Genomic DNA, 21,793 nt, shown 5'->3' with positions numbered 1-21,793 from the left:
CTCCTGTAGGACAATGTCCTCATAATTCTATTTAATAAAAGGTATATATTAAATTATTCTACCAATTTATTTTACAGAGAATATGGGTCACTCTAATCAATTATCTGGCATCCACTTTGGGATCCTGGTGGTGGAAACATTTTCTGGGTGTATTTTTGAGTATAGAGCATTGCATAAGGAGTCCTGGTGTTGACATTCCCACCTATTTTCTAGAAATGCATCTTGTACTTGCCATGTGAAAAAATAAGTTAACATGCTATTAGAAATTTATACCTTTTACATTTCCAAAGATTCTACACACTTACAATGGAAGAGGCTTAAGATTGATGTATTTAAAACATTGAGTTCTACTTCCATTTCAAGACAAATCTAGAGGAATCAGGTCTCAAAGTTTTTCTTTGAAAAATTTCCCATCATTTCATGGAAATATTTCCCATCATTTCATGGAAATATTTCCTAAATATGGTATGTCGAATTGATCCAATTTTAATCTGCTTAGAGTATTTTTGGTTTAATTTTGGAATATTGTTCTGGAAAGGTTTACTGTATCAAGTTGGTATTTGCTGAATGTTTATGAAAATCAAGATATTAGGCCAGGGGCTTCTCATTATACTTTGTCACTTGACGCTATTGAGTTATACATTAATCTGAACTTAATGGTAAGGAAACAGGCTCAGAGAGTTTGTCACTTGTTCAAGATGCCCATCAGAGCAAGGATTGGAACACAGCACAATCAGATTACAAAAAACAAAAGTTCTTTTCACTTCCTTCCATATGTCTCACACCAAAATATGTGCTTAGCAGAACAAAATTGTTGTGCTTATTTCTTACTTTGTCTATGTATCACACTGAGTTATTCTAAGCACTGGTTTTATTTTGAAGTTAACAGAAAATCCATGGTTGGATCAAATTTGAATAATGTGGAGAAAGATGAGAAGGAGATTCACCCTTACTAAGTCTCCTTGTAATTTTCTACTGATACATGAGCTTTGGTAGAGATCTCTTGAATCCAATAACTTTGGGAGAAAACCTCACATCCATATGAAAGTTTAAAGTATTAATTTGGCATTTATTATTTTATTTGTAACATGTATTAACATTTACTAATAGCTACATACTTATAGATGTTAATCTAAAATTACTTTATTTTTATGCATTTTTGTTTCTTTAAGACATGTAATTTTAGGGGCTAACATGGCTAAAATTTTCTCGTGTAAGACAATGTCCTCATAATTCCTTTAAATAAAAGGTATCTGTTGGATATATTAGATTAAATAAAATACAGTATTAAATTAAGTTTACCAATTTATTTTTACATTTCTAATGTGACTGTTAAAAATGTAAAATTACATACATGGCTCACATCATACTTACATTGGACAATGCTGATCTAGATCTATCCTTTGGGGGTCATAAAAATAGTTTGAAAGTTTCTATTATAGCGTTTGTGGGAGAAAATTACTTTTCAGACGTATTTATTTTAAAAAATAGTTTTACATTTACTCATCTGGTTATCACTGGCAGCTGCATTCAGGCCTCCACAAGGAAATTATGAACTTGAAGTGCTTTCTCACCTCTGCTCTTGCAATATAAATGTGGTTATAACAACACTTCCTAAAATGTAGGAGTGCTATGCAGATTATATTCATCACTAATGGCAAATATAACCATGAAATGTAAGGAGAACTTTTCCTGTTGCACTACTAATTGAATTGGCTCACTTTTCTCAAAAGCTTCAAAGAATCTTCCTGTAGCACCTTGGCTTGTTATTGCCTTACAGCAAAGACTACTAGCAAGTAAGTTCTCACTCACTCTAACCTCCCACTGCTACAGCAGACATTGGCAGTTGTGACACTCTTCCATGCTGCCTTATGCATTGTTCTGTACTGAAATCTAATGAAGCCTCATGATCCTTTCCTACAGGTGGCTATTCCAGATCCACTAGAGAGGGCTCTCGAAACTTACTTGCTCCCTTGCCCTGAAGTGCTGACAGGGATGTGAATTATAGAGAAGTCACATGAAGCGTTTCAGTTTAACTTTTGGTTTGGGTAAAATTCTGGTTCCCAGTAATGTAGATGATCTGCATATTTGAAAAGGAAGTGTAAGTGGTTGTCAGGAAGTGCCACATAAAACATAATCATATGATTCTTGGAAGTTATAAATGCATTATACTTGTTTTTATCTTTCAAATATATTCACTTACGCGACTGCTGTTGGCTCTTATATTTTGTGTCTTTTAGATTAAAACTGGATTTATGACCCAACAGGATGTCAAATATAATATGGCTCTCATTACAAGAATCCATCCATATCACAGTGCAAATTGTGCTATTTGAATAATTAATAACTCTATCTATGTAAAACCTGATATGAAATAGATTACAAGTCAGGGGCTAATCCTATTTCTTACAACAAGTATTTTAATAACATAAAAGACTTTATCCTGACTTTGTAAGATGGTCTTTGATTAAAAACAAATAAGTACAGGAAATGAAGGGTTAAATTCAATTATGCCACTTTAAAGTCTAGAACCACAATGGAGGGTTATTTCCACTTTTTATTTCATAATATTCACTATGTTTAGCAGAATCCAAGTTCTCTTGTTTTATAAACTAGGATTTGTGTGCCCTGTTTTGTGTAGTCTCTGTGTCTCCTAATATCTTACCAATTATTTTCTGCATAAAACACCCTTTCTATATTATTTTACACAACAGCTTCAAGGTTAGTGTCGTCCAACAGAAATATGTTAACCATATATAAAATTTGAATTTTTTAGTACTTACATTGAAAAAATTAAAAAGAAACAAGATATTATTTTAATTAATATAACATTATTGGGCAATTCTGTATTTTTATATGAAATCTCTGAAATCTGATATGAATTTTACACTTACACTTTATCTCAGCTGAGATTAGCCATATTTTAAGTACACCCTAATCACAATTGTCTAGTGGCTAATGTGTTGCACAGCAAGGTCTAGATTATGGTTCTTTCAGTGCTCGGAAAGGGCCTTTCTCTGAATTTCACAATAATTAGAGCAAAACAACTCCATCTAGGTAAGTAAAAATATCATGGCAGATAATAGATTTCATTGTATACTGAAAAGAAGAATAGAATTACATCTCATATTAGTGACTAGTTAGAAATTAGATTTGACAAATGCAATTCCATAGACCCCTTAGGGGTCTTCTTCCCCTAAATTAAAATATATTAATTATAACTCATTTTGCTCTCAGTGCAGTCATAAAAGCCATAAATACAGATGATGAATAATTAGCTACATGATAAATAATAATGAATACTACTTTAAGGACATCACTATGTTTCTCTTTCCTAGGAAACCTATTACAGCTACTTTTATTATAGCATACTAGGGTAAAATATAATCAAAATATATCATAAATGTTTAATGTTATTTGTCTAAACTTCATGTCAGTATTACACAGACACAGTATTACACATGTCAGTACATACACAAATATATTGGTGGATTGGACCTTGGGACGGGGCTATCTCCATAAACCAACGTAGTTGATTCTCATCAAAATATTCTGAAATCTCCAAACACCCCCCACCTAGCACTTCTACCAAGCTTTTTGTGATTAGCTATTCATTTTACCATTCTTACTAGCTAGCAGTGATGATAAGTGTTACATCAGTGGGATGGGGTATTTACAGAAAGGTGAGAATTAAATTTGTAAGGGGTTGGGGATAGGATATAGAGCACAGGAGAGGACAAAAAGTCATTGTGGGTCACATGTTTGAATAGTAACATTGCCTAGGTCCATCACTGTTAGTCCAAAATTCAGTGCCAACTAAGTGAAGAGAAAGGCTCATATTTTTACCTCCCTGAATCTTAAAAACAAATATTAGTTATAATGTTGACTCAAGGAAACAGGAGAAAGACTATTTCTTGGTTTGATTTCTTTCATGTTTTATCCAATTTTTTTAAATTTCAGTTTAATTTTTCTATTTCCATCAACATGAATAAAGTAGTGCTACAAAATGATAAGTTTGAGCATTGAAAGAATTTTTTAAAGATAATGTCAAGGCTGAACACAATAAACAGCACTATAAAAAACTTCCAGTTTCACACCATAATTAGGAAAGTATTTTATTGACATATATATCAATCATTACCTACAAATTTAGGAGCATCAGCACCATTCATCATCCTCAAAGTTAATATTATGAAACAATTACACAGTTTACAGAATAAGGAAATTATAGATTAAAGCTGATCTTGATGTAGTTCCAACTATACATGGAGTGGAAATTCTAGGACACCACATATGAATCTACATCTTCTTTATTGATTGACAGCTCAAGTCTCATTAACGTTTCTATCTCAATCAAGTTAAAAGAGATTTATAGGTTTGCAATGCAATAGGGATCCAAAAGTAGATGGGGGATACAAATTAATACAAGTATCTCTACATCACTTCAGTCATCTTTAGATGAAATATTTTAATAAAATACAGGAAAAACAAAAAAAACTAAAGTTCACTGGATGCTATTATTGAGCAACACAGCTATAGAAAGTAACTGAAATACTATGAATTTAGCTTTATGAAAAAAGTTCCAGACTCGGGAGAGTAACAGCTCAATGAGAACTAAGTGTAAACACAGCATTTTGTAAATTTACTAAGATAGGGTAGAACATTAATCACACAACAGTAAGACTTTAATAAAATGGGTCTGTAATTTTAGAAAATAGGTTAATATTACAAAATGGTAAGTTGAACTTTGAAAAAGTACTTTTAAATGACAATTTTAAGGTACCTTAATGAAAAATTAAAATGATAAAGTATTTCTTGAATTAGTATAATAATGTTAATGAACCAAAATTAGCATCTACCTCTATAAATAAGGGTAATAAACATCTGACATTACAGATAAAATATCCAATTATCCAATTGGTAATTACTTAAATTTCTATTTTAATTTAAACTGACTATACATTTTATCATTACTCTCTAATCTATTTAAGATAATTTAAAATTAAAAAATAAAGGCCTTTGTCACTGTTTATTTTCAGTTATTCCATGTATTAATTTATCTTTGAAATACTCAAGTACAATAATCTAATAGAATAAAGTTTATTAATATATTAATCATTATTGCTACATTAAACAGCATCAGTAAGACAGTTACATTCTCTTTTATGTGTATAGCATTAATATTTATTATTGGTAACAAAAGCTATCTTGAATACATGTGTCATAAAAATTAAAACTAAAAAAACTGGATATGCAAGTTCCATTACAATATCTCAAGAATTTTCTGGAGGCCATTCCACATGAACACAGGAAGAAATGCAAAACTACATTTTACAGATGAGAAATAAGATAGCTCCACTAGAAAACAAACTTGTGAAATACGTATAATAAACCAAATTAAATATAGGACTCTAAAACCTTGTATCCAATTGGTAACATGACTAGATATCCAGACTTCATGAAACAGTTTGCCACGTGTTTTGAATGCTGAAGCCTTAAGGATTAGTTGGAAATGTTCGCCTTCTTTTTGCCACTTCCCCATCCACCACTGAGTTGTACAGGATTGTCTCGGAATGATATACGTTCTTTTTTAGAAGGTCTTGTATTTGTTATTATTGGCGATATTGGTATTCCCTTAACTGAACAACCTAGACAGTGATATTAAATATACACTTTCACTGAATATGAACCAAATACATTATATTTTAAAGTAAGAAATATATTTAAGTCAAAAACATGCAGTTGAAAAGTCTATGATCTTCGAGTTTAACAGACGTATCTTTGTTGAGCTTATTTTTGTTTACAAAGTAATACTGTATAATCAAGATTGGTATAAAATGTGTTTAGGTTAAATAGAGGGAGGGTACTAAAAATATTAAATAGATATAATGGTTTCCTTCTATCAACAGATTCAAATATCATTGGTGTTTCACAACTATAAAATGATAAATCTTCTTAGTTTTAAGGTACTTATATTTGTTTATATTTTCATAGTTTAAATTGCTATCATTATTTATATTATTATAATAAAACATGTTAACATTTGTCTTATAAATAGTCCGGTTGAATGAAGGTCTTTTTCAGAAAAAGGAGTTTTTGGTAAAGTGGAAAGTACATTAGATCTAGAATATCAAGATATTCATGAATTTTACTTTGGCTACCTAAAATAGAGCTTTGTGACTCTGGACAGGTAACAGTCTTTCTGAGTACCAGTTTTATAAATGAGAGAAATAATATATGCACATCAGGATTATTGTGAAGATTGCCTTTCTGATTATGTTGTAAGTGGTAGTAAGATCAGTGAGACTGCTTTGTACACAGGTGCCATAAAATGGAAGAAATTATTATTTATATATAATAAAAACTTTGAGAGGTTAAAAACAATAGACCTAAGAATAGTTCGTGGATTCAGAATGTTTACTCAGTAAGACCCCAGGATGCCATATCAAGAATACTATTAAAGAATTATGGCCTGGCGCAGTGGCTTACGCCTGTAATCCCAGCACTGGGAGACCGAGGCTGGCGGATCACTTGAGGTCAGGAGTTCGAGACCAGCCTGACCAACATGGCGATACCCTGTCTCTATCAAAAACACAAAATTAGCCGGGCGTGGTGGCGCATGCCTGTAATCCCAGCTACTCGGAAGGCTGAGGCAGGGTAATCGCTTGAACCTGGGAGGCGGAGGGTTGCGGTGAGCCGAGATCGCGCCATTGCACTCCAGCCTGGGCAACATGAGCCAAACTCCGTCTCAAAAATAAATAAATAAATAAATAAATAAAATAAACAAAAAAATAAAAATTATGATCCTCTGCTTTAAATCCCCTTAGGATTAAGCAAGAGCACAGGGCTGTATCTGTGGGGAAAGGGTTTGGAGGTAGCAGAGTGAGGCATTCCAGGGCTTCCTCAGTACTGGCTTGAGGCAAAGGTTGAAACTACATGATTCTCATTGTGATGCTTTCGTGCTTAAGTAAGGTTAGAGAAAAAAAAAATAGAATGTTTTTTGAGATTAATACTTTTCCAACTAAAATTTTAAATATTTAAAAAATATAAATTCAAATAGAAGAGTCAGCAAACATTAGGCCATTTGAGGAAATTGGTCTGTAATTTCAAATTTGATGCAACATGATGGTGAATATTGATTGTAAATGTTCATTTTATGTTTAAAAGCTCTTTAAATACAGAATACTGAATTTTGGTTTTTAATCTTAAAATTATGATTAGCAAAACAAATTCAAAGGAGTTAATGAACCTCCATACAGGGAATATATTTTACTTTTATTCCACCAAGAGAACAGCACTAAAAAGCAGGGATAAAGTTAAAGGCTAATGATTAAGTACAGGACATGCAGGATACAATAGAGACTAATGCTCATGTCTACAGACACTAGTCTGTAACGGAGCTAGAGACAGATCATGGCTCAGGAATTTAGAGACCTTCATGGTTGGCACTTGTGAAGGCAAATCTCAGTAGAGAGACTAACAACTGAGACAGATGCCAACTGAAGTTGACTTCCATGTGTTAGCCAGATTCATTCTACGCTGAGCTACTCTCTATGAATCAGTCAGTAGTCCTTCAAGAAAGTGCAAGAACTCTTTCAAGCAACAGAAATATTACTAAGCATAGAAGCAAGAGTTTCTTAGATGATAAACTATTGGCCTAAAATGCATTAAGAAAGTGTCTTAAAAACCTATCCTCCTTCTACTTACTATTTATACATTGGAAACCTATAGCTTGATATTTTTTCCCAGATAACAGAATGGAATGTCTACTTTGGTCCATTTTAAAAAACAATAAAAGTAATAGTAAACCCTCATCTTGCCTCAGCAGTAAAAATTGTTTGTAAATATAACTGTTGCCTGGATACCGAATATGTATTTATGAGAATACATTAAATAGGGAGAATGCTGGGGCCACGGGTGGAGGTAGAGGGAGAAGGGTGTCTGAGTAATGAACTAATGAAGTAACTTTACAATTTTGATATATTTATTTAAGATAAAAAAGAGATTAATAAAACAGTAAGCAGATTTTCACAAATGACTAATACATTTTGTTCCACTACAGTAAGCTAAGTCAAGTGCCTTCCAAGCATTATTCAAGGTAATAAGTAGAAGTAAGTATGTATTTTAAAATTTAATTCAATAATATAATTTCTCATTAGTTAATATTCTTGATAAAACTATCTTAGTATAAAGATGTCTTCAGGGCTTTCTTCATTTTATTTATTTTTTGATACAGTGTTTCATAGTCACCCAGGCTGGAGTGCAGTGTATTAATTGAATCTCAGCTCACCAAAGCCTCCACATGCTGGGCTCAAGTGATCCTCTCATCTCAACTCAGCCTTCCCAGAAGCTGGGACTAAAGGCATGCAAAGGGTTTTATTCTTAATATAAGCTTTTTTTTTTTTTTAAACCAACATGAAAAGTAACATGTAAGGAGGGTAGTACTTTTGGTATAAAGTATTGAAACACATATAGATAATTTCATATGCTTCTAAAATATTTCAAAATGAAATAGACTGAATTGCATTAAAGCCCAGCTTTTCTTTAGATCAAACTTTTATTCTTAACAGTGTTTCTACATTTTAAGGGACTTTTCTATTGACAGAAATTTACCATATGGTACATTTCCCCCCAATATTATTATGTTGTATTTGAAGCTGCTGATGAATCTTTAAATCTTTTTGTACTTACTCACAACGTAAATCTATATTTTAAAAACAGTTTGTAAACTTTCCATTGCTTGGTATAATTCCTTAAGCAAATAATAATTACAATTCAAAAAGCACATTGTGTAATATTACAAGACAGCTTTATAGCAGTTTTGAAGTGGAATGAAAATGCTATAGAAAATGAGTCTTTAACAAACACTTAAGTGAATATATAATGTTTTGTCAAAACAATATTTTAGGTGTGATTAAAAGCTTGAGTTGTATTGTTCTGCTATGTGTAAAGTAACAATTTGAGCAGTAATCTATATAGCTTATTCTCTCATTGCATTTAGTGAGAGTTTTTTGTTATCATATAAATTCCCAAATCACTACATATATAGAGAATAAATTGAGGAGCAAAATAACACATCTCTGAGAGAATCACATATTGGCATTCATTGCAAAGTCATTACTTTGTCCTATGATTACTCCAGAAATGAAAAAACATAAAAAGAAGCAATTTAATATGGTCAATGTATAATCATACTAAAATTACCCATATGAAAATAAAATAGCAAGAGACTCTGGCCTCAAAATATTGATATTGGAGCTAAACCTACTGATGGACTCCTAGAACAAAAATATGTACGACTAACAAATCTTTGACAATTGTTTTCCCTTTTCTGCAACATTATTGTTATAGATTTTATGTTTAACAACAATCTGCTGCTTATTTGCAGGTGAGCATATAAATCAACTCATCAATTGCTTATACAAGTGCTGAAACTATGTCTTGATGATTATGCTCTATTTTTCAAGAAGTCACTTCTTTGCTACATAATCTGTGTTCTGCTCAAGATTTGTTCTGGTCCTTTAAATATTTTATTGTTAAATCCTTGGTTCTTTAAAAAATGTCAAGGTCTATATATATGTTGTGTTTTGATAAGTAATTTAATATGTAAAATGCTTTGAATGACTCTCCTGGTATGTATAAAAAACCGTTTAACAGGTCAAAATAGGAATTTCATGATGTATAGTAATACGTCATTGAATTTTCATTGATATACCCAACATTATGTGTCTGGATATAGAAATTATTTCAAAATCCTTTCCATATTTTATTACTTAACAGCAGATACAGCATAAGTAAAGCATGGAGAAAAAAAATTAAACATTTTAATGAAAGTGACCAGAACCAATTTTTAGCAGCAAAGCGTTTACATCAATTTAAGTGCTGTGAATGAGTTACGTTGCGCAAATTTGGGGTTGAGGTAGATATTACAATATTCAAATAACAGTTGCTTTGTAAGGTCACTGCTGTGTCCAAGCTTGAATTATAATAATCATTTATAGTGAACTTTAAGTAGATAAAGTCTAACACTGAAAATAAAAAATAAATATTGAACAGGTTGTTTATACCATATTTGGATTTCCTCAACGTAATATTGTGATTTTTCTTGTTTTTGAGATTGCTTTTTACCTTTTCAGTGAATAAAAGTATTTTTGTACATTATAAAAAATTAATAAAACTTTTGTTTCTCCAAATCCCAATTGAACCATGACACATTTATTCTTCTTACTCATATAAATTTAAGTGGCATATAAATACGAAAATCACTTATGTTTGGTACTCTTGATAGTCACAAAAATATCCACAGTATTTGTTACTAGCATTATTACTGGTGTTAATAATCAAAATGTTTTTAAAAAAAACGTGAGTAACACATTTTTTGTCTGTGTATATTTATTTTGAAAAAACAATTCAGAATGACTGTAAAAGCTAATACATATCACATTGGGTTGGGAATCTCATTTTGATAAATGCATAGTTTTTTTAACTCATGTATTTTGCCTGTTTATTTACCTTTTATAATATCTACCATGCATATTTTACATTTGAATCTCTGAGGCTGCCTTATAATATGCACTGTTTTCCCAGGTTTTATTTTTAACATACCAGTGTGTTGATTTTTTCTTAAAGATGCCATGTGGCTGTGTTTGCAAAATGATGGCTGGAATGTGGCGCTACAAATGTGGTGCTAAAAAAAAAGTCTTCACTAAATTCTGTCATTCTTACATTGTTTTCATACTTTTTTCTTGGAGGGTTTTTCAAATTCTTTGAGTGAGTGGTTTCTAGTTATAAAATCTAAAAGGGTTTTGTGATTTGTTTCAGAACTAGATTGACTTCCTCATGTGGCCTGTAAATTAACTAAAACCCATCTTTCCATTGATAACTACCCCATGTAATGCTGGTTATTGTGGTTTTCTGGTTTCCCACTGAAATAGTTGATACCTATTGGGTGTTTAAACTTTTAAATTGACTGGATAATCAAAAGTGTAATCCAATAAGCAGTTAAGAATGCAATTTAACAATCCATAAGCTATCTAGGTCCCACATTTTCTACTGCACACAGTTCTAAAAGGAATTCTGGAAATCAGGTCATATAAGTCCTGTTTATTTTGTTAGTTTGGGAAAGGTCTATTCCCAAACTCCACAATCATTTTTTATTTTTTAATGTCCTCTTCAGGGCTCTATTCAGTTTCATTATATTTACAACAAAGCGTCTACAAATATTTGTAATTAAAGAACAATGGCATAAGTGACGCTTATAGTTGAGAGCATCTTTTTTATGGATCTGGATGGATATGCATGTTCCTTTGAAACCAGTCTTTATATATATATATTATATATATATTTATATAATATATATTATATATAATATATATATTATATATATTTATATATTTATATAATATATAAGATATATTTATATATTATATATAATATATATTATATGTATATATTACATTTCAGCCTCTAATTATCTTCTCTCACCCAATATTTCCCAAATTAATTTTGCCAAAGTATATTTTTAGCAAAATAGGAATTTTAAGTGAATTCCAAAATGCTTATTATTGAGCTATTTATTTTAGAATATAAACATTTAAAACTCAAATTAGATTTTCAAGATCACTTTTAGTCTTTGAAAAATTTAATTTAAAATCTTTCTTCTATTTACATATTCATTCAACACGTATTTCTTTCAATGGAACTTTCCTGTTAATTTTCTTCTGTGAGCCACATAATGTTAGAAACTGTCATACTGTAGTTGCTATTTGACTCTATTTTCTTAATTTCATCTTTACCATCTTCATATGGAACTTGTATAAAACAAATACTTATTTCCACATTCCCAGATAGTGAAGACTTCTGAATAGATCTCCCAAAAATTTTTCATGGAAACTTTCATTATTCATTTTCATACTTATTAGTTCTTAGCAGGGAGACATTTGGCAACAATAAACATAACTAGCCTGAGGATTTATTATGTTATTTCACTCCAGTTTCATTCATTCGACAAATGCATTTCATATTTAACCATATCCATTTATTTTTGCACATTAGCTAGTGTGAAAAATTGGTTTGAAAGAAAAAAATAACAAAAATACAAGTCAAACAATTTAAGAAAGAAAATGATCATATAAATGGATAAGAACTAAAATATTACAGTTGGAAACATCATGATTTACTGTATTATCAATAGAGCATGCATGAATCCTGTCGTCAAAAAATGTTAAATTTTTAACAAAGAATAAATGTAGCTAACATATGTACAACTAGTTCTCTTACAAAATACAGATGAAATTTGTCTTTTTCTGGATAATGTCAACTGCTGTTGAAACTAGCTACTGTCTTAGCTCCGTAAACATCATTCTGTAGTTACTAATAACTGTGATATTTAACTGTGCCTGGAATAATTGTTGACTCATTTAACTGTCTTAGAATGTTGTTACTTAGGATCGTAACAAGTTGTTAAAAGACAGTAAATCAATAACTATTATGTGTTTACTCTTCTAAAAAGTAGATTTTAAAATTAATCCATATTACATGAGTCCACTAACCATGTAAATATGCTCTTGGTGTAACAGCAATTAATTTTCATCTTCTAGGTCTAGTCAGTAGACTATTTTAAGGGTTTAAGTGTTAATGTTTTTATGTAATTAATTGTCCGGGTTCAGGAACAAAATATCAACACCTAAAAAATTTGTGTCTTAAAGTTCCTGGCCAAAAATTTCAGTCCAAGAATCAGATTTAATGGTTTAAACAATAATTTAAAAGACTCTTAAAATATAAATTTTTACATTGCTAGAGAATAACTCTTGCTGACCATAAAGTGATAACAATAATAAAAATAATTCCATGAGATGTGGCTATAAGTTCATTACTGATATATTACTTCAAGTTGAATAGTTGAGATAAAAAGCAAAAGAGGATTTTAAAAGACCCAGATTTCATTATGTATGGAACAAAAATGTTTAAATTGGCCACAGTTATTTATAAGATATTACCATTTTATTGTTTTTATATGAGGAAAAAGATAAATCTAGAGTGGGATTGAAGTTTTAATATTTTAATAGGAAATATGAAAGTCAATGTTGACTTCTCCTGTGAAACTGTGCAACAATTGACATAGATAGTGGATATCAGGCAATTATTTTATTAGAAGAGTTTATAAGTAGAATGGCATCACTTACAAATTTGCCAGTTAATTAACAGTATTACTGTAATTCACATATTTTAAATTTTCTTATTTTGCATTTAATAATTACATTTTTATCATCAAATCTACTGGAGTTATAGTAGAGTATTATGTGCTTATTGCCCATATTTCCTCATTATCCATTTGCTCTTCAGCAATATATATTACCTGGAAATAAGGCCGATGAAACTAAAAATGAATAAAAGGCATCAGTGAAAAACAATACTATTTTCAATTCATAAGTTAGAAGAGAAAGATTTCTATATATAAAAAATTATATATATACATATAACTCCAACATGATTTTTCTAATTTAAAAATTTTATCAAAAGGTTTATTCACACTTTCATGTCCTTTACTTATCTTGCTAAATTTCTGTTCACTCCTCAAGTTCTTTGTAAATTTGACATTACCAGAAGTTCTGGAGTTATTCAAAGAATATTCATATTTGAATGATTTCGATTATATTACATGAACACATATTTTAATAAAACATTAATGAGTAGTGACTACTTTGAACCTTGCAAAAATAGACTGAGAATACTAGAGACTTCTAAATGACATTTTCTCTAAGATGGTGTCTGAGGAAAATACATCAGAAATATATAACTATTTGAATTTTGTAAAGGCCATGTACAAGTAAAATTAATATGCTAGTTAATTAGTGGAGAGATGAAACAAAACTAAATTTCTTCTTTTTTATATATAGTTGCAGTCTATATTAAAAAACATGCAAGCAAGGACATGATAAAACATAACTTTTGCTCACTTTTTCAACACTATATGCAGTAGAAAATTAAGGTAAATGTGAAATGTTTCTAACATCCAGTGTAGAAATAATTTATTTGTAAATTTCAGTTATGAAATCTAAGGGACCAGTAGGAAGTAGCAGAGCTCCCAAAATGTTCAAAATGCTAGTTAAACATCATGGAGCTTTGGAAAAACTTTTTTCAAAGCAGATGTATTAGTCTGTTCTCACATTGCTGTAAAGCAATACCTGAGACTGCATAATTTATGAAGAAAAGAGGTTTAATTGGCTCATGGTTCTGCAGGCTGTACAGGAAGCATGATGGCATCTGCTGAGCTTCTTGAGGCCTCCCCAGAAGCTCACAATCATGGCAAAGGTAAAGGGGGAGCAGACACATGACATGGCCAGAGAAGGAGCAAGAGAGAGCGAGGGGGTAGGTGCTACACAGTTTCAAATGACCAGATCTCAGAAGAACTGACTCACTATTGCAAGGACAGTACCATGGGGGATGCCGCTAAACCATGAGTAATCCTCCCCTGTGATCCAATCATCTCCCTTTCAGTCCCCACTTCCCACACTGGGGATTAGATTTCAATGAGATGTGAGCAGGGACACACATCCAAACTATATCAGCAGATATGTATTAGAAATAGATGGCAGAAAGCTTGGAGAACAAGATGACAAAATGGGCAGGTAAATTCACTGATGAAGCATCAGTGATTAGTATATTCATAAATTAAAACAAAATAATTTATACTTGTAGTCATACATGGTAACAGCAAGGATTAGGAAGTAAAGTTCTGTGTGTGTGTGTCCATTTGTGTTTGTGTGTCTAATCTATTGAACTATCTGTCTACATCTTTGGCCTACTATTTTATGTAAAACTGTAAATTTATAATCCAAGTAAGAAACTTGGTAACATGAAAATGTCACATTATTATGATTTTCTCTTCCTTTAATGAGAAGACACTATAATGAGAATGTTGTGGTTCTGGCTGGCAAGAGACAATAAAGTATGAAAATCTCCACATTCTTTGTGTTGAAAGGTTCCTTAGATGGTTCTAAATAACAGGTGCTGGTCCAGCACCAGAGCTATACTTCCCTGAAATATATAAGGGACTCCTAGATTTGAGAATATTGCATGACTCTTGTGTGAGTAGTCTATTTTGGAATAGTCTTGGATAATAGTAACAGCAGTTACTCAAACTGTAATTTACTAAAGATAAATTCCTAAGGCATATGGGCCACAGTGAACCATGTATTTATGTTTAGTGGGGTTTCTTTGGAGAATACACCCTTCTCACCCAAGCACTCCTTGCTGTAGGAATGGAAAGAGAAAACTCAAGACCCCAGACGCAGGTTCTCCAACTTTAAATATTAATGCTGCAATTCATTACACATTTTTAATTGGATGATGTTCATTATTAATGCTTTCAGAGAGAGAAAAAAAGCCTATTTCACGTAAGACATTGTTTTCTTTTTGAAATCCCATTACTTTTTTTTATTTTTGAAAATAAACTTAAGCTCTACTTAAAAAAAAACTGTATCATTTACTTATATTAAGTGTAATCATAAGGTACAGAGACTGCCCTGTGGTTTTAATGTTTAGAACTTAGATATTAAATTAAATTTGAAATTATATCAACAATATATAATAGTGCTCAATATATAATAGTGCTCAATAGGAGTTTGTTGAATCAAACGGCCATATATAACTTCAAAGGTACAATTTTTAAGGGTAAATTTAAAGTATTATTAACTTTATCTTCAAAAAAGGAAACTTTCTGTCTCCTCCCAATTTTGGTCCACTAATATACTAGAGTTCTCTTCAAAACATATACTGTTGTTATTTTTTTTTCAAGAGAGATTTCAGTCCTGACTCTTTTAATATTCTTCATCAGAATTAATCAGATTTACAACCAAGGTCACCTTTCACAGAATTCCATAAATTGAAAAACTTAAATTTCTCTTAAAGAAGATGGCTGGCTAGCATCTTACGCCTTTGTTTTTCTCATAAAAACATTTCATACTTGTATAAAAACTTCATACACTTTAATAACCACCTTCAAAATAATCTAATTATTAAATTACATTGTATCTGTTGGTCTATAACTAGCTTCTTCCTCAGCGTCTTTAATTTTCAATTACAAACAACATTTTCCTAAAAAGTAAGCATCTAGCTATGGATTAACTAAAATATCATTTTCAAATGCCATTCTATGAGATAGGGACTGACTTTTCAATAGAAAACTACCTATTTTCTTTTTCTTTGAAAACGGATTGGGACATTAAAAATCAACTACTAAATATTTATAGTAGAATATTCTTAAAATAGGTTATTTCTGTAGAGGTTGTGGGCTTTAGTTTTAGCATTCTAAAATTCAACTTGATTTTATAAAATAGCTGTAATATCTCACATATAATGTAGTCTTCTGATCTTTACTTTAAAATCATTTAAAGAAAATATTAAGTTTTTCCCCTCTCAGTTGATTGTGCTGAGCTACAATAATTAGAGACCATTTAAACAATGTTTAAGATTAGAATCATTGCAAAGTATTCTGGCATAGAGAAAAGTTTGAGTTTCAAGCATGATTTTCATACTGAAAAATATCAGAAATGATAGTTTCTGTTGCTTTTTATTTGGGAAATTGTCGACTACAAAGTTGTATTGTTCTAGTTGCAGAATTATGGAATTTGAAAGCTAGAAGGAATCTTGATCTCCTCTATATCTGTTTTTTTTTTGCGCCACTTCTCATGAGTCCAAAATACACATATATATCTTTCTAATTTTCACCATAATGTTCTCTTAATGGACAAACTAGACCTCAAATATCCTATTCAAGTTTACAAAGATCATATATGTAAGAAAACAAATTCAAATTTAGATATGGTCTACTCCAAATTTCTTTCCACTATGCCAGGCTGCCTTTACCTGCTAAATTTACATAAGAGTTGCAAATGATTTAACCAAGTCCTCAAGCTAGGAAAGAGCCAACAAGGACTAGGAATGAGACTGCCCAAACTCTAAACACATATTCTTATCGATACCACACTCACCATGTTTAAAACCTAAATCGGCATATTAATCATCTTTTACTACTCTTTACCTCATAATTCCAGTTTAATGAGAGCCATATTATACTTTATTAGTCACTCTCTAGTTAACAGTTTTTCCTAGCTAATGACATAATCTTATAGGCTATTTCCAGTCTATAAATTTCTAAAACTTAGAGGAAAGGAAAGAGAAAAAGAATGATGAAACAATGCTTTATTGACAATTTCAGTCCTTATGCTTTTCCTCAATTTCTCTCAAATACACTTTCTAGACTAAAATGCTGTGAATAAATAATACTTGGACTTCATGTGGTCCAAGCTGCAAATCTCTTTTAAAGAGAAGAAAATTGAGTCCAAATTACTTTTCATAAAGACGTTCTTCATAAATACACTTATAATTCAAATTCATACATATATGAAAATTATTATATTCAGAAAATAGTAATTTAAGGTATATATATTATATATAATATAATATATAATCTATAATATATATTATATATAATATATATAATCTATAATATAATATATATATTTTTTCCATATTCCATTATCTATTTATTGCCTCTTAGCAGCAGAGCCTTGCTCTGTTGCCCAGGCTGAAGTCCAGTGGTGTGATTATAATTAACTGAGGACTCAATCTCCTGAGCTCAATAGATCCTCCTACCTCAGCTTCCTGAGTAGCTGGGACTACAGGTGCACAGAACCACACCTAGCTAATTTTTTTATTTTTTGTAGGGTAAGGATCCCACTATGTTGCTCAGGCTGGTCTCAAGGTCCTGGGCTCAAGCAATTCTCCCACCTCGACCTCCCAAATTGCTGGGATTATATACATGAGCCATTGCACCTGGCTCATAAATATTTTTGAATGAAGAAATTACAGGATTGGCTTCATATAGGCTAGATCTGTGGAAATTTACATCTTCTGATTGTGGTATTTGAAAACTTCACCTGAAATGAAACACTTAACATATGGAGCAACTATATTTTTTAAGGCTTATAAATGCCAGGGTTTTGCAAAGCTCTGAGAAGATATGATAGATGTTGAATGTCTACTAAATAGGCAATCTTCTACCCTGCTTCTTTGTCGGTAAAGCCTTCCTCTTACTACGGAGCAAGAAAATGTCAGATACTCATTTTCCTAGCTCTGATGCATCTAAAGAATGATGATATTCATCCTTCCATCCATCCATGTATCAATTCCTCCAATACATATAATAGACAATATGCCAGGGAATTGTTCTAGGTATCTAGAATATTTAATTAAACTCCCTGCTTCCCTGTAGCATACACTCTAGCAGAGGAGAAGAAGAAACAATAAAAAAAAATTAGTACAACATTGTTGTTGACAATGGAATTTAAAAGAAAGTATGTTTAGGGCTTTTAAGAGAGATTTTCCTCCCTGATATAAGCCAAGCCCTTGAAAATTCCATCTTCACGTCGATTAAATTCCATCATAGAGCGCTTTTTATAATCTATGACAATATTACTTTAATATCTGCAACAATTTATTAATCTAAATCTCATACATACAGTTTATAAAGAAGTCCATGAATGTTAAAGAAAATGTTTTTGTTTTTGTGGAAAACAATATCCATTTAAAAATAAACTGATAGGAACACATGATATAGGAGAGTAGCAACAATGGCTCATATATTCATTTATTCACTTAATGTAAGTGCCTACTATGTGCTAGGCACATATAATTCATATTTATATTTTCTTAATGGCTTGTGGAAGTGATTTTCACATTGTAGGTATGTAACTGCTTACTATCATGATGTGTGGTTTATATAAAAATACCTAAATACATGCAATGATAGTTCTTGAGTTCACACAGTGTGGAATTATTATGCATGTTACACACACACACACAGATGCACACAGACACACACATTTATTTCCAGGTATGCACAAATTAGATATTCATATACATGTATACATATGAATATATGTACATAGATATACATAAATATACATAAATACACAACATGCTACCTTCTTGATTTGCAAGTTTAAAATTATATTATTGAAATGTGCTAATTCTACTTGAAATAAACTTCAATATCCATCTTTGGAATCTACTTTTGCTTTAGGTACTATCCTTAGACTTCTACCTGTAAACAATACTAGGCATGAACTCCTAGCAATCTATTTCGTTTTGAAGTTTTTATCACAAAAATCAATATTTTTTCATAAGAGCTATAAAATTACTCTTTCAATATATTAGAGGAAGTATGTAATGTTAGAACAGATTCAGAATACCTTTCCTTAACAAATAGTTTAGTTTTCTAAAACATTTTTTGAAATCTTCATTTGTTACTTAGCAGGAAATTTCAAGTCTTCTACTTTACTTTCAAACTTACTTAAAACTGGGCTTCTTCTTTAATCCAACCTTATATTACTTACTTCAGTATATGGAACCTCTGGCCCAGACAGACTCTTCAACGTTCCACAATGATACATTCATATTTTATCCTTTACTTTTGCTTAAATGGTTTTCTTCTACCTCTTTCCTTACTTAAATCCCAAATGTCATTCTAGGCACAAATCACGAATAGTGCCTTTAAGAAGTCTTTCTAAGTCACCTCAACCACTATAATTTCTTCTCTTCTGAACAATGTTTTCTGTCACATTCAGAAAATTCAATACCATATTAAAAAGACTAACTTTTCATAAGTTTAGTTATAAGCAAAGAACAACTTCAGGAGGGTCTGATTACTCACTATTACAGAGGTATTGTGGGTTTTCAAACCCCAACTAACTGTGAAAATGTAATGTATCCTGGAAAGTACAGAGATAATCAGAAGGAGGCACCTGAAAACCACTCGTGGGTATGCAGGGAGCAGTGAGCATTCAATAAATGACTCTTGGATAATTTAATGATTAAAAATTATAATAATTTTTCTTCTACTATTTTACTAACTAAGCTATATGTTTTAGTCCATAGAAAAATTAAAGATGATATATCACTGGATTTAGAACAAAAACAAAGATAAATTCAAGTTGCTGCTCTTCTTTGCTAATTTTTGTGTGAAAAGCAAATTAGTTAGATTCCTGAGTTTCATTTATGTTAGCTGTCAAAGAAATATGATCATTATACATGAGAAAAGATAAATAAAGATAATGTATAAAGCTATAAATTGCTCTAACAATAGAAGTATTATTATATATTGCAATGCATACTTTAAGCATTAAATGAGGAAATTGAGAAAACTAAAATCATTTAGTAAATTCAAATATTTTGACTAAATATTATATAAATGAGGAAATCTCTTGCTATGTCCATTTTATAAACGATAATTTTTGAATGAGAATGTAATCTCTTTCATAACTTTGTAAACCATAAGAAAGATTAGAAATTTAGATAGCAGAAGACTGCTTTGGCCTCTTTGTAAGGAAACAGTAAAGCCTAAAAGGAAAGGGACAGAAAATTTAGGAAGTTTTCTAACAAAAGACAATATTGCCTGAGATGGCCAGTATGTTCAAAGTATACTCCTCCTGGTCTTATTATTTTTGACACACAGAAAAGGAAGACAATTCTACTGTGGGGTTGTTTCATAATGACTCAAGAGAATTACCAAACATACAACAAGAAACAATGAAGACAACAGGTACTATTCTTTAGGACTCTATAATACCCAAGGCAATATATCATATGCTTTATGTATATTTTTACTCAATTTTTCCTCACTAAAACTATAATATAAACATTACTATTCCCATTTTACAGACAGTAAACTTAATGTTAGAGGTTAAACAATTTACCTAAGGGCACACAACTCATATGTGATGGTGGAACTGGGATTTTAAATCTGAATTTATCTGATTCCAAAGAATACACGTTATAAAATTATAATAACACTAAAAGAGAAATATCTAGAAAAGTTCAAAGGCTCAAAAAGAGTTTTACAGCTGTAGTCCACAAAGTACTCTCTAGATTTGGCCTGCAAAGCTAAAAGAAATATTTTATTAATAGCTTTATAAGGTGACAAATTTTGAGACAGAGAGAGAAAGCTAAAGGAAAAAGAGCTTTCAAGATACCAAAGCTGTTAACTGGTTGACCCAGGGCCATGGAGGCCTAGGGCCCAAGGACTTTGATTTCTACAGAAAAATAGACTAAGCCAAATATTTTAATTAAGCAACTAAGAGTAGGTTTTTTATAAGCTGAACCAATTAGACCATGTGCCTAGATACTTGAGACTTCCATACTTTAGCCCAAAAGATGCTTCTTATATAACTATGTTTAGGTGATGATTATAAAGAACACTTATTAAGCACTGATTTTGTACCAGTTTGTGTTCTAACTGGTATGCATTTGATCCCAACAACAACTCTACAAAGAGGTGCTTCTATTATCATTCCTATTTTAAAGATTAAGTCCTCATTCAAATCCAGGCAAATTGACCTCAGAGACCACACTCCTTATTATTATATAATACTGATGTTGTTATAGTTACTTAGCAACTACAGTGATTAAGCAAGTAGTATTTGATTCATAATCATTTTATTATTTTTTTAAAACTCTACTCTTCTAAAGTAGTTTGCCTTAAATTGTTGCTTATTAACACATTCAGAGATTAGTAGTGTTTTCAGTAATATTATTTGTTGACAAGTAGTTGGAATTACAGTGAGAATTGCATTATTTCAGCTTCTTGGAGAATGTGTTAAAATGAACTCTATATAATTATATCTCTAAAATCCATAATTAAATATCACGTAAGTGAATGATGAAACTTGCATATTTGAAACTAGTTGCTGATTTATTGAGCTATTCATGTGCTAACATTCAGGTAATACAT

The 21,793-nt window shown here is 31.0% G+C and overlaps 1 protein-coding gene across 3 annotated transcripts in view; it reads right to left on the bottom strand.

The window, feature by feature from the left end:
- Positions 1-4,104: 4,104 nt before the first annotated feature.
- LRRIQ1 (leucine rich repeats and IQ motif containing 1) overlaps positions 4,105-21,793 on the bottom strand; it is a 222,972-nt gene continuing 205,283 nt past the window's right edge. For 2 of the 3 annotated variants that reach the window (XM_016923928.4, XM_016923931.4), the window contains one exon: positions 4,105-5,648. In XM_016923928.4, the coding sequence (XP_016779417.4) occupies positions 5,503-5,648 (146 nt within the window). In that variant the 3' untranslated portion in view covers positions 4,105-5,502. The remainder of the gene's footprint in view (positions 5,649-21,793) is intronic. The other variant, XM_016923930.4, reaches the window with a different exon arrangement.

This window comes from Pan troglodytes, chromosome 10, assembly GCF_028858775.2.
Source record: "Pan troglodytes isolate AG18354 chromosome 10, NHGRI_mPanTro3-v2.0_pri, whole genome shotgun sequence".
Taxonomy (NCBI): Eukaryota; Metazoa; Chordata; class Mammalia; order Primates; family Hominidae; genus Pan; species Pan troglodytes.
Note: the sequence above shows the minus strand (reverse complement) of the source record. Positions and strands in the feature narration are given on the sequence as shown.